Source organism: Idiotropiscis lumnitzeri, chromosome 19, assembly GCF_059441095.1.
Source record: "Idiotropiscis lumnitzeri isolate Australia: NSW breed Sydney's pygmy pipehorse chromosome 19, RoL_Ilum_1.0, whole genome shotgun sequence".
In the NCBI taxonomy this organism is placed as follows: domain Eukaryota; kingdom Metazoa; phylum Chordata; class Actinopteri; order Syngnathiformes; family Syngnathidae; genus Idiotropiscis; species Idiotropiscis lumnitzeri.
Window position 1 is genome coordinate 10050532 of NC_142409.1, and position 12097 is coordinate 10062628.

The following is a 12097-nucleotide window of genomic DNA, read 5'->3' on the forward strand; positions in this document are numbered from 1 at the left end:
TTTGTCCCATGTGAGCCCCCGTCGGTGCCGCTTGTTACCAATGCCAGGAAGGCGCTGCGAAGGAATCCTTTAAATTTAGTTTAATCCAACTTTTTTAGTGTAACAACCATCCAGGCCTTCTAGATTTGTTAAAACTAACACCGTTTTCCTTTAAATTAGTTTTTTGTCTCGTGACATTCTCGGGTTTTTTTTTTTCCGGGAGCCATCTTCGTGATGCTAACACTAGCTAAACCAACAACAGGTTGGAAGCGGTCGGTGCTAATTAGCATGTAGCATAGCAGTGCTGTCTTATGTGTGAACTATTGAGAGACAACGCTTAGTTTAATGACATTTTTACGGCTACTACTCGCACATCACTCCCACAAAAGGCTGACAGGCCACCATGGGCACGGCGTCCTCCCTGGTCAGCCCGGGGGAAGTAATCGAGGACGGCTACGGGGGCGAGGGCGGCGAAGCGTGCGAGATCCCCGTGGAGGTGAAGCCCAAAGCTCGACTCTTGCGCAGCTCCTTCCGCCGAGGACCTCGGGTGATCGGGGCCAGCTTCAAGTCGACGGGCTCCGTGGACCTCGAGTATGCCGCCGAGTACGAGCGGCTGCGAAAGGAATACGAGATCTTTCGCGTGAGCAAGAACAACGAAATCACGTCCATGCAGAAAAAGGAGGCCAAGCTGGACGAGGAGAATAAGAGGCTGAGGGCTGAGTTACAGGTACGACACAGCTGCAAGATTTTGGAGTTGGCAATAAAAAAATAAAAACTCGCATTCACTAATTGAGTAGACGTTACTGTTGAAAAACGAAACAAACTGTTCTTAAGTGCGTCAGATAACACTGAAGTGAATATAAATATGTTCCATCCTTGCCCCAATAAATATGTGTATTTTTTAAAAGGAAAATAGCATTCTTAATATAGTAACAAAAATATCCCAATATTACCTTCTTATGACTAGAATTCTAGTGTAGCTGTGGTTCAAATTACTTTAAAAAAAATCTTCAAGTATAGCAGGGGTGATTTAAAGTGTCCTTCATGTGACCCCAGGCTTTGCAGAAGACCTACCAAAAGATCCTGAGAGAGAAGGAGAGCGCCCTGGAGGCCAAGTACCAAGCTATGGAGAGGGCTTCCACCTTTGAGCATGACAGGGATAAAGTGAAAAGACAGTTTAAGGTACGTTACAATCGGTAAAATATTCTCCATCACGCTAATCGTCTTTGGTACGATTGCCTCCAGATTTTTCGGGAGACGAAGGAGAAAGAAATCCAAGATCTCCTTCGCGCCAAGAGAGACTTGGAGTCCAAAATGCAACAACTGCAAGCTCAGGGCATCCAGATTTACTATCTCAATGATTCCGATTCAGATGATAACCAAACGACTGTGACTGGTAAAGCCCACCCACTTTTTTTGTCCCAAAAGTAAAACTGCCACCAATTTGTGGCATCTGTAAACGATAACATTTCTTGCCTCCAGCTGCTGGCACCCAGTGTGAGTACTGGTCTGGAGGTGTGCTGGGAAGTGAGCCCTCTATGGGCAGCATGATGCAGCTGCAGCAGACCTTCCGGGGACCGGAGTTCGCCCACAGCCTCATCGATGTCGAGGGCCCCTTTGCGAATGTGAGCAGAGGTAAATAAGCTGAAAGAATATACAAAATTGAAAAAAAAATTAGTAACATGCTAACGCATCTTGCTCTAATAAGAACTGATGAAACTTTTCTAGACGACTGGGACGCTGCGGTGGCCAGTCTGCTGCAGGTGTCGCCTCACGTCCCGCAAGCCTTGTGGAGCAACACGGTGCGCTGCTACTTCATCTGCACACCTGAGACCAAACCTGAAATGGAGATCTTTACCAAGGTGATGGAACCAACCTATTTTTCTGTTCAGGCTCCGTTGTGGATATTCCTGTGAAGTTCAGCGAACTCCACAAAATGCGTCCAGTGCTTTATATTTACAAAAAAAAAAAATCAAAAATTTCTGAAATGATCAGCAAAATGGATGTTCCACCGATGCCTCCATTCATCGTGAGTGTCTTGAATGCAGAAACACTCTTTAGTTCTGAGGAGGCTGTGTGAAGGTCTGGGACATTTCTACCTGAACGTCTGCTTCCATGGAGATGACGCCGCCTCGTTCGCGTCGGCGCGCAAACAAGAGATCGAGAGGAGCTCCGTCTGCGTGCTTCTCCTCAAATCCACCGTCAACGGGTATACGTGTCCTCCGTCTTCGAGCAAAGCTTCCATTTGAATTCCCAGCTAATGTGATTCTGTTGCGATGTCACAGTTCTGTGGTGGAGGATTGCGAGGAGGCTTTTGTGAAGAATCCAGACGGACATCCATTAGTGCTCTACCTCAAGACGGAAGGAGATGGGAACTTGTCCGGTCCCACCAGGAAGCTTCTGGAAAGGGTCAACGCTGCGGACCAAGCTGCTAAAATAAAGGTGCGCTTTGCAGAACTATAACAATTGACGTCGTGTTTCAACTGGCGGGCACAGCTCAATTGTGGTTGAGTGAGGATAATTGTCTTGACCGTGTGACCAGGTCTTGGATCATAGCGGTTCTGCTGAAGATGGAGCCGGCCTCATTTCTGCTCAGCTGGAGAAAATCATCAAGCAGGTCCGTCCCACGCAAGCATGTATTCAGGTCTGGTTTTAAGGTCACACTTATTATTTTTTTGAGGGTGTAGGAGTTGCTCGGATTTGAAGGAGCGGACGCCGACCCGAAGGACTCCGGGATTGAGGAGGTTCGTGAGGAGGACTCGGGCGACGTCCTGTGGGACCTTCACGACGAGCAGGAGCAGATGGAGTCCTACCAGCAGGCGTGCAGCAGCACCAGCTCTCAGCTGGGCTTCCAAAAGGTAAGCTTCCTTCCTTCCTTTGTACTTCTGCTTCACCACTTTAGTCTGAATGCACTTTTTGTTTGTTTCTATTTCCAGTACGTGGACAGGCTCAACGACATGATCGCCGCCCCTCCTCCGACGCCACCTCTGCTGGTGTCAGGCGGCCCGGGTTCGGGGAAGTCACTTCTCCTTGCCAAATGGTAATTAAAGTTCTGCTTTTTCTCCGTTTCTTTGTTCCAGCTGTAATGTTTGCAAGTGTAAACTGCGAAAAAGCCGCGTGACCATTTGTGCTCTGTAGGATCGAGTTGCAGCAGAAGCAGTCGCCCAACACCTTGTTCCTCTCCCATTTCGTCGGGCGACCTTTTTCCTCCAGCTCCGAGCCCGTCCTCATCATCAAGCGCCTCACGGTTAAAGTAAGACGTCCCTTCCTTCCCGGATTTTTAGTTTTCAAATTCCAAACCTCACAACTTTAGTTTGTTGTCCGACCGACGCGCCGTAGCTGCTGCAACACTTCTGGTCCATTTCGGGCTTGTCCATGGAGCCCAGCAAGATCCTGGAGGAGTTTCCACGCTGGCTCGAGAGGCTCTCGGCGCGCCACCACGGCAACATCATCATCATCATAGACTCCATCGACCAAATTCAGGCAACGTCGGCTTTGATTGCGTGATTTCCATTCCGAATGATAACCTTTGCCCTTTTTCGTTCCTCCCCCAGCAAGCGGAAAGACACATGAAGTGGCTGATTGACCCGCTGCCCGTCAACGTCAGAGTGGTCGTGTCCGTCAACGTGGAAACGTGTCCTCAAGCGTGGCGGTCGGTCCTACACGTCACACATGGCGGCCATCTTTTTAGTAGAAAATACAATCAGCATCATTGGGAAAAAAAAAATGTAGGCGTTGCTAAAGAAGTCTTCTCTCCAGGTTGTGGCCCACGCTCCACTTGGATCCGCTGAGTCCCAGGGAGGTCAGGAGTGTGGTGAACGCCGAGTACCTGAGCGTGGACCTCCAACTCACCAAAGCTCAGGTCGGAGCAACTCACGTGCGTGCGTCCATCTCGGTGCTGTGGGCGTGACTCGAGTGTGTGTTCTCCAGGAGAAGAAGCTGGAAAAGCACTGCCGCTCCGCGTCGACCTGCAACGCTTTATACGTCACACTGCTCGCCAGGATGAGCACCAGGTTTCTCGTCCTTTATTTATTTTTTTTAATTTGGTATTTGGAGAAAAATCCGGATAACCATCAAACATGATGTATATATTTATAATGTGTAGTGAATTGTCATTGGCGAAAAGTCTCGAGCAGTGCCTGCAGTGTCAGGACACCTTGTCGCTTTACCGCCTGGCGCTGAAAATGATGCTGGACGCCCTCGGCTCGGACAGAGAGCGACACATCATGAGAGAGGTGGGATTTGGAGGCCGTTCAACAAAAAAAGCAAATTCAAATAACTTTAAAGGATCAATCTGACTTTTCTTGACTTGTGTTTAGATTCTCTGCCTGGTGTATTCGAGCCACAATGGTGTGAGTGAGTCGGAGGTTCTTGATCTCTTCCCAGAGTTGGAATTTCCAGCGCTGGCGTCGCTGCTATTTCGTCTGAGTAGACTCTGCGTGCTCACCCTCCACTGCGGCCTCATCAGATTCCAGCATCTGCAGGTACGCGAGCCTTGTTGGCACACGTGGACAATCCTTCAAGATTTTATAAAGCAACCGAATGTCCTTCAATAGCCAAAATGTTGTCGCTTGATCTCAAACCAACATTTGCATTTTATTACTCCTAAAAATAAACGGTTGACACGATTTGATTGTGTGTTATTTCCAATCCATCGTGATCGGTAAAATCTTTACTTTTGTATTTCCAGGCATGGGAAGCAGTGAGGTTGGAGTTTCTGAGCGGAGGACGTGGCTGTGCTCCATACAGAGAGAAACTGATCCACTACTTCAGCCAGCAACTCGGGTGCAGCCAGACGGCCGTCTTTGCCCACGCACGATCTTCCCTTCTCTGTTTTGATATGAATTTCTCCCATTTTGTTTGCTGTGTGTTTCTGGCAGTCATGATCACGTGACGTGGCGTGTCGCAGACGAACTTCCCTGGTTGTTCCAGCAACAGGAGGACCGGACCAAACTGCAACTGAGCCTTTTGAATCTGTTTGTCTCGCAGAACCTGTACAAGAGGTTTGTGTGTCCAATGTCATGAGCTACGCACATTTTTTAAGAAAGTGGCTGGCACGATAAATGTTGCAGACCAGCCCGCAATCGGTGAAAATCTGCAATATTAAAACCTATTTCTTAAAAACGTGATGTTGCGTAGATTCTTTAAAATGTGTTGCACAGATAAGCTGCCCTTATTTGCCACCAATTATCTTTTGCTCTTCAGGGGTCATTTCTCCGAGCTGCTGGTCTACTGGCAGTATGTGGGCAAGGACAAAAGCTCCATGGCGACCGAGTATTTCGACTCTCTGAAGCACTACGAGAAGAACTGCGAGAGCGAGGACAGCATGACCAAGCTGGCCAACTTGTACGAGACTTTGGGGCGTTTCCTCAAGGACCTTGGCCTGCCTAGTCAGGTGAGGCTTTTAATCGTCACGACACTTCACCTTTTTTTTTTTTAAGAACATTTTGTATTCATTCTGAAATTGTCCCTAATTGTGAGACTGTTCCCGGCTAGGCCGTGGCTCCTCTGCAGCGGTCGCTTGAGATCAGAGAGACGGCCCTGGACCCCGACCATCCCAGCGTGGCGCGCTCTCTGCATCAGCTGGCCGGCGTATACGTGCAGTGGAAAAAGTACGGCAACGCAGAGCAGCTGTACAAGCAGGCGCTGGAGATCAGCGAGAATGCCTACGGAGCCGAGCATGGCAGCGTGGCGCGAGAGCTGGAGTCGCTCGCCGTACTCTACCAGAAACAAAACAAGTACGGCGCAGCAGTTGTTGGTTGTTATGATATTGCTTGCATCATCGGTCCGGCTAAGCAAAACTACTTTTATCATTACTGTTGTCATCAGGTATGAACAGGCAGAGAAACTCAGGAAGAGATCGATGAAGATCAGGCAGAAAACAGCTCGCCAGAAAGGCCATATGGTGAATATAGAGACACTAAAACGACAACCACAGTACGAACAACTACCTTAGCAATGGCACCATTTTATTTATATGCACCTGTCAGGACCTTCAATACACAAACTATGATCATTTGTCAGTGGATTTAAAAAAAAAAAAAAGAAAAATGATTGCAAAGCATTTCCTGTGTAAAAGTAGTGCTTGGTTTGGATTTATACCGTCAAAGACGTATTGGTCAAATCTGCATCCAGGAACGTTTTGGTTCTTTGAGTGAATCCAGGATGTACCTAATGTTGTGGCTGATGAGTCATGTGCCTGCGTTTGCCGCACTGCAGTATGGCTTCTCTCTGTTGCGTCGCCGGGCCCTTCAGCTTGAAGAGCTGACCCTTGCGACCCACTCCGCCGACTGCGCGCGGACCCTTAATGAACTGGGCGTCCTCTACTACCTCCAGAACAACCTGGAGTAAGTCTCAACCCCCTCAACACACACATAGACCAATCTAGAACCTTCCGCCGCGTCACGTCCGCTTTGCGTGTTCTAACTAGCGCGGCCAAGGTGTTCCTGACGCGCTCCCTGGAGATGCGCCAGCGCGTCCTCGGCCCGGACCACCCCGACTGCGCGCAGTCTCTCAACAATTTGGCGGCGCTGCATACGGAGAGGCGGGACTACGAGGCGGCCGAGGATCTGTACGAGAGGGCGCTCGACATCCGCAAGAGGGCTCTCTCGCCGGATCACCCCTCGCTCGCCTATACGCTAAAACACCTGGCCATGCTCTACAAGCGCAGGGTATGAAATGTTGAATGAGTGATAACTAAATAATTCAAATATATAAATATAAAGTATACGTAAACTGTCTATGCAGGGGAAGCTGGAGAAGGCGGTGCCCCTCTATGAGCTCTCACTGGACATCCGGGAAAAGAGTTTTGGGCCCAAACATCCCAGCGTGGCGACGGCACTGGTTAATCTGGCGGTCATCTATTGTCAGCTGGTGACCTCTCCGCCCATCTTTGCTTTCATTGATATTATTTATGTTGAAACAGTCACGTGACGCGGCGTTTGTGTACGTTTGCCAGAAGAAGCACGGCGAAGCCTTGCCCCTCTACGAACGAGCGCTCAAAGTGTATGAAGACAGCCTAGGACGCTCCCATCCTCGAGTCGGGGAGACGCTCAAGAACCTGGCGGTGCTGAGGTACGCAACCTCAAAAACGCTTATTACCTCCACCAAGCAGTCATAACACAAGAAAGTAGCAGTCTACTTGCATCGGGGACAGAGGAGTTGCAGTGTTTTGCGCTGTACTTGGTTGAACGTTGCTCCTTACGTGACGTCCTCCGTTTTGCAGCTACGAGGTGGGCAACTTTGAGACCGCGGCCGAGCTGTACAAGCGTGCCATGGAGATCAAGGAGGCGGAGCCGTCGTTGGCATGTGGCAACGCACCGTCACGCCACTCGTCCAGCGCCGACACGTTCAGCCTGCGGGGAACCGCCCCCCTCCCTCAAGGGCACAGGTGACCCCGTTGCACAGGTACGCTACCACTTGGCGAACGATATTTGCAGAGGTGGGCATTCGTCATTGCTGCAGTCTGTGAGTCCTCGACAGTATTACAGGCCCGCCCAGTCGGTCCGAGTCAGCCAAACGGCATTGAGAACGGACAGAACTTAGTGACGGACTGGCAATATCCATTTCTGTATATTTGCACACATAGAGCCTTATGTAGTTACCAATTAGAAATATAATTTCTATTTACATCTGGAAACAGTATTATATGAATAAACAGTGTTAACAATTGCGAAAATCTTTAGTTTGTGAAAGATGTGACTTTGCCAATTAGTATTTCATAAATGGAGTCCCTTAAAAGGGACAGTGTGTAGATGTTGAATTTTTTCAGTTGTTCATTCATTTTAAAAACTCAGTATTTCTCACCAGCGTCCCTTTTTATTTTTTAAAATGCTAATTATATTACATTGGTGGCAGCTCACCGTACTGGCGCCATCTTTTTGCTCCGCAGACCAAAATGGACGCGCTTCAAACTGAGGTCGTTGCATTCTATTAGTTGACCACTAGAGGCACTGACTTCTACACACTGTACCTTTTAGTTTCTGTGGAAAAGCATATTGGCAAACATGATTTAATATTGTTTTAAACGGTGCTTAGTAAATGTACATGTCAGGCACAACACATGTTACGTTTTTGTCAAGGTTAACATATCAGTATACAAAAGCTCTTGAACACAAATGATATTTTGAATGCAAAAATACTATGACTGTTTTGCAAAAAAAAAAAATTAGTTTTCCAATTATACAGTGTGACTTCATATATTGTGTTTGTTTATTTATGTATATTGTAATATGTGTTGGAAGTGAAATGGCATTCAATATTCCACATGTATTCCTGCTAATAAATACTTTATTGAGCCGTTAATGTTATTGAAGCATTGCAACCGTATTTCATGCACTCAAGTCGTTTTTTTTGTCTATTAATGGTCAGTTATGGAATGTCATCCAATGTATGCCATGATCATCTCGGTATTTTCTTTAAATTCGCCGTGCAGCCTACAACTTTCTCATCTGAGCCATCAGGTCCTCCAAACTCTGCTCCGTCTCTTCCACTGTCTCCCCGTCGCCCTCATTCTGTTTCTAATCGAAAAGAAAATCTTAATTTGACAACATTCAAACTCCGTCATTAATCGTCGGGTGGGAACTGACTGCGGCTGGGATGGTGTACGCCACGGTGATGCCTTCGGGGAGGTCGGCAACGGCGGCGGCCGCGGCCTGCGTCTCCTCGTTGGCCTCTTCTGATACCAGCTCAATCCCCCATTCGTTGTCTTCGTGCAGCACCTCCTCCTCGACCTGGACCTCCTCGGTCTTGGGTCGCTCCGCTTCCTGTTTCTGGCGGGAAACATTTGGAAGCGGGATGCCATGTTAGCCCGCCTTGAACGTTGCCATTTGTTTTTTTTGTTTGTTTTTTTTTTTTAAACATTACTAAGTCAGACAAATAAAACCAACACTTTGACACACGCAGTGTCAATACAATGCAGTGACTTTATGTTCACCTTGTACACTTCTTGCTGTCTCCGGCAGTGGCGGTCGTTGCACTGCGGGTTGGGCTTCATGGCCATGCTGGGGAAGAAATCCTGCATGGCGTTGTAGCCCAAGTAATAACTGACCCGTCCAAACTTCAACAAATACCTGCAACACAAAGACAAAAGACAAAGCCTCGTTTTATCAACAAAACAAACTAGTGAGTGCAATGATGAAATGAAACTAAAATAGCTTTGAAAATTTTTCTTTTCTGTAGTGAGAGACTAGTTGTGAAAAAACAGCTGCTGTGTATGGAATTTACTTAAGGACATTTTGGACCAGGATGCCAGCAACGACGCCCATGGTCGTGGGCAAGCTGGCAGCACACACGCCCTCCCTCTTGAGGGTCTTCTCATCGATGTTGGCAGCCACCACCAGAGGGGGAGCGCACTGAGCAAGAATACAAATCAAATCTGGATTTAGTGTCAACAATGGTGAGGCTCCTGGAAAAAGTGTGTGTGTCGTTTACAGCAAAGCATGCCGTCTCTCCCGGATTGATGAGCTGTATGTGTCCCGACACGGCGTTCTCGCTGACTCCGGACTCCATCCATGTCTGTCCTAGCTCATTACAAGCCTTCACCAAAAAGGAGAGTACAACAGACACACAAAAGGTTAAAAAAAAAAACGGGATTGCTGGTTAGTCCTTACCGTATTGATGGCCATTCGGGCCTCAAAGTTGTCCACGCAGCTCAGGACTAAATCCACGGGTTTCCCGTCCTTCAGGCCTCCCTGACTGAGCAGACAGAAGAGAAGTGAGGACGCTTCCACTGAACAAGGACGACGGAACGCGAGGAAAGGTCACCTAAGGCGCTCCATGAAGTGGTTGAAATTGTCCAAGGTGGTGATGTTGTAGTTGTGCGTCTCAAATAACACGTCTGGATTAATGTTTCTGGATCAGGATGCGTTCAAGAACAGGTGAGTGAGAAAAAAAACATGCGAGTGTATTTGTTACTTTATTGATTATTTCAATAACACATGGCACCTGAGTGTATGTTCTGCGGCCTCCACTTTGCTGAGGCCTGCCTGGTGAGGCTGGAAGAAGAGTCTGTTCATGTTGGCCAGCTCCACTTTGTCATAGTCGAACAGCAGCAGCTGGGAAGACATGCACAAAACATTAGGTGCACCTGCACTATCTTAAAAAAATTACATAGCTTTATTTTTTTTTTAAGTATCATGTTGCAATAAATTACATTTCCATTCCTACTGTCAAACAGAAAAAAATCACAGCTAGATTTTTTAGAACGGTGCAGGTGTACCTAATATTCTGACCAACTCATAATAGGAAAAGAGCTTTGTATTATTACCTTACCGATGCCACATCTCGTGAGCATTTCGGCTGTCACGCTGCCCACTCCCCCGACACCCACCACGGCTACCGTGAACGTCCGGATGCTCTGTCACGCATATTGCAAAACAACATTTTAAACAATACATGAATTAATTCCGCAAGATGACTATGAGTTTAAGATTGCTTACCTCATAATTATCAACGATGCCCATTCTCTTCAGAGCCATCAGTCGACTGCAAGGACGGAGAAAAAAAATCACGAATGAGTCACCAGTCTCCCAAAGGGAGCGGCAACCGAAAAGCACTTTTAACTTATAATCAAAATAAATACATAAATAAATAACAAAAACATTACCTGTAAGGGTTGGAATCGACAACTTCTGCGCTCATCTTTTCAATTTTGGGTCGGTGTAGCTGCTCGGCGGCGCATTGTTTTTGCTTACACTTGATCAGTTCGTTTTCCAACTCCCTCACGCGGAGCTTTAGTTCCTCCACGGTCGCCATGAGAGCTCGCAAAAACTGACAATATTTAATTTAATTTAGTTATGTTTTTTTTTAAACGCAATAACGCAACGCCCAGACAACAACAATCGACACGGAGAAGTACACGTCTTCACAAGTCCAATCAGCTGTCAGGATGTGTGTTACAGCATATGATGTTCGTGCGGAAATGAGTGGCAGAAAATTCTTCCGCGTAATTTGCCACAAAATAGTTTATGAAGTGGATTTTGTTTGCAATAAAACGACATTAATATTCATATATCGCAGCGAGTAAAACTATAAAATATTAGGTTTTTCTTAAAGTTGTTTTTTATTGTGTTTGAGTTGAATGTGCGTCGCAGTAAATGAACGACCTTGCAAACGAGCAACAGCTGGAAAATAATTAAACCACTTTATCGTCAAGAGACGAAAATATGGACGAAATGACAACTCCGGTGCGACCGCAGCATCAATTCAACGAGGACAGACTTAAAAAGTATCTGTTCGCCAAGTCATTCGTGGCAAACGACGACACGCTCGCTGTCAGGCAGTACATGTGAGTTAGTTGAATAATTTTGGTCACAAATTATCAACGCGTTCCTGAGCTAACGTGCTAATCGTCTTTCCAGTGCGGGGCAGTCCAATCCCACTTTTCTGATCCAGACAACTTCCAAAAGTTATGTGCTCAGGAAAAAACCACCCGGTCCGTTATTACCCGGTGCTCACAAGGTAGAAATTTACGAATTAAATCGCTACATGCCTCACTGCACTTTGTCATAAATTGTTTCTTGTAGTACTCTTACTTCTACAGCAGGGGGAGTCATTTATTTTCAAACATTATTACTACTGACCCTACATTTTCTTTTTGCGAAAAAAATATTCATATGTTGCACAAAATACATTATGGATAATATAATTTTAACATATGTACATGCATAATTGAAAAAAATAAGTATCATGAAAAGTTCAATATTTTTCCTCCCGCATTTCTGAGCTTGAACCCTGTTTAATAGATTAATCAATTATGACACATAGTGAACTTTTTTAAGCCTTTTTATTTTTGCAAGTTGGTGTTTACACTTTACATAAAATGAAAATCCCAAATTTACTGTCTCAGGATTTTAGACTATTACATGAAAAATAGAATGTTTAAACAAATATAGATGGTATAAAGACAAATGTACATTTATATAGTGTGTCTTTGTACTCAGGTGGACAGGGAATATCGTGTCCAGAAGGCCTTGCATTGCGCTGGATTCCCTGTGCCTCAACCCCTCCTCCACTGCACCGACATCGACGTCATCGGAACAGAGTTCTACCTAATGGAGCACGTTGCGGTGAGTTTGCAAAGCTATGTAACATATTTGAAATGTGAAGTCATATATTA

The 12097-nt window shown here is 46.4% G+C and overlaps 3 protein-coding genes across 7 annotated transcripts in view; 2 read left to right on the forward strand and 1 right to left on the reverse strand.

Moving 5' to 3' along the window:
* Positions 1-8288, forward strand: nphp3 (nephronophthisis 3). Its single transcript, XM_088283464.1, has 27 exons — positions 1-706; positions 1036-1161; positions 1225-1375; positions 1462-1614; positions 1708-1841; positions 2028-2188; positions 2265-2421; positions 2522-2596; positions 2667-2837; positions 2916-3019; positions 3118-3232; positions 3319-3462; positions 3534-3631; positions 3739-3841; positions 3910-3992; positions 4085-4214; positions 4299-4463; positions 4670-4764; positions 4860-4982; positions 5185-5374; positions 5476-5717; positions 5809-5884; positions 6199-6326; positions 6410-6650; positions 6727-6852; positions 6938-7053; positions 7205-8288. The coding sequence occupies exons 1-27, from the start codon at positions 383-385 to the stop codon at positions 7371-7373; spliced, it is 3900 nt and encodes a 1299-aa protein (XP_088139590.1). The 5' UTR covers positions 1-382; the 3' UTR covers positions 7374-8288.
* uba5 (ubiquitin-like modifier activating enzyme 5) lies at positions 8249-11209 on the reverse strand. Its single transcript, XM_088283474.1, has 11 exons — positions 10586-11209; positions 10419-10464; positions 10247-10336; positions 9925-10034; positions 9745-9831; positions 9591-9675; positions 9412-9516; positions 9205-9332; positions 8915-9050; positions 8568-8750; positions 8249-8498 (listed from the first exon to the last, which is right to left on the reverse strand). Exons 1-11 carry the CDS (start codon positions 10732-10734, stop codon positions 8415-8417), a joined length of 1203 nt encoding a protein of 400 aa, XP_088139600.1. The 5' UTR covers positions 10735-11209; the 3' UTR covers positions 8249-8414.
* The window catches only part of acad11 (acyl-CoA dehydrogenase family, member 11), a 19297-nt gene continuing 18102 nt past the window's right edge, over positions 10903-12097 (forward strand). For all 5 annotated transcript variants that reach the window (XM_088283465.1, XM_088283466.1, XM_088283467.1 and 2 more), the window contains exons 1-3: positions 10903-11266; positions 11340-11439; positions 11922-12047. In XM_088283465.1, the coding sequence (XP_088139591.1) occupies positions 11145-11266; positions 11340-11439; positions 11922-12047 (348 nt within the window). In that variant the 5' untranslated portion in view covers positions 10903-11144. The remainder of the gene's footprint in view (positions 11267-11339; positions 11440-11921; positions 12048-12097) is intronic.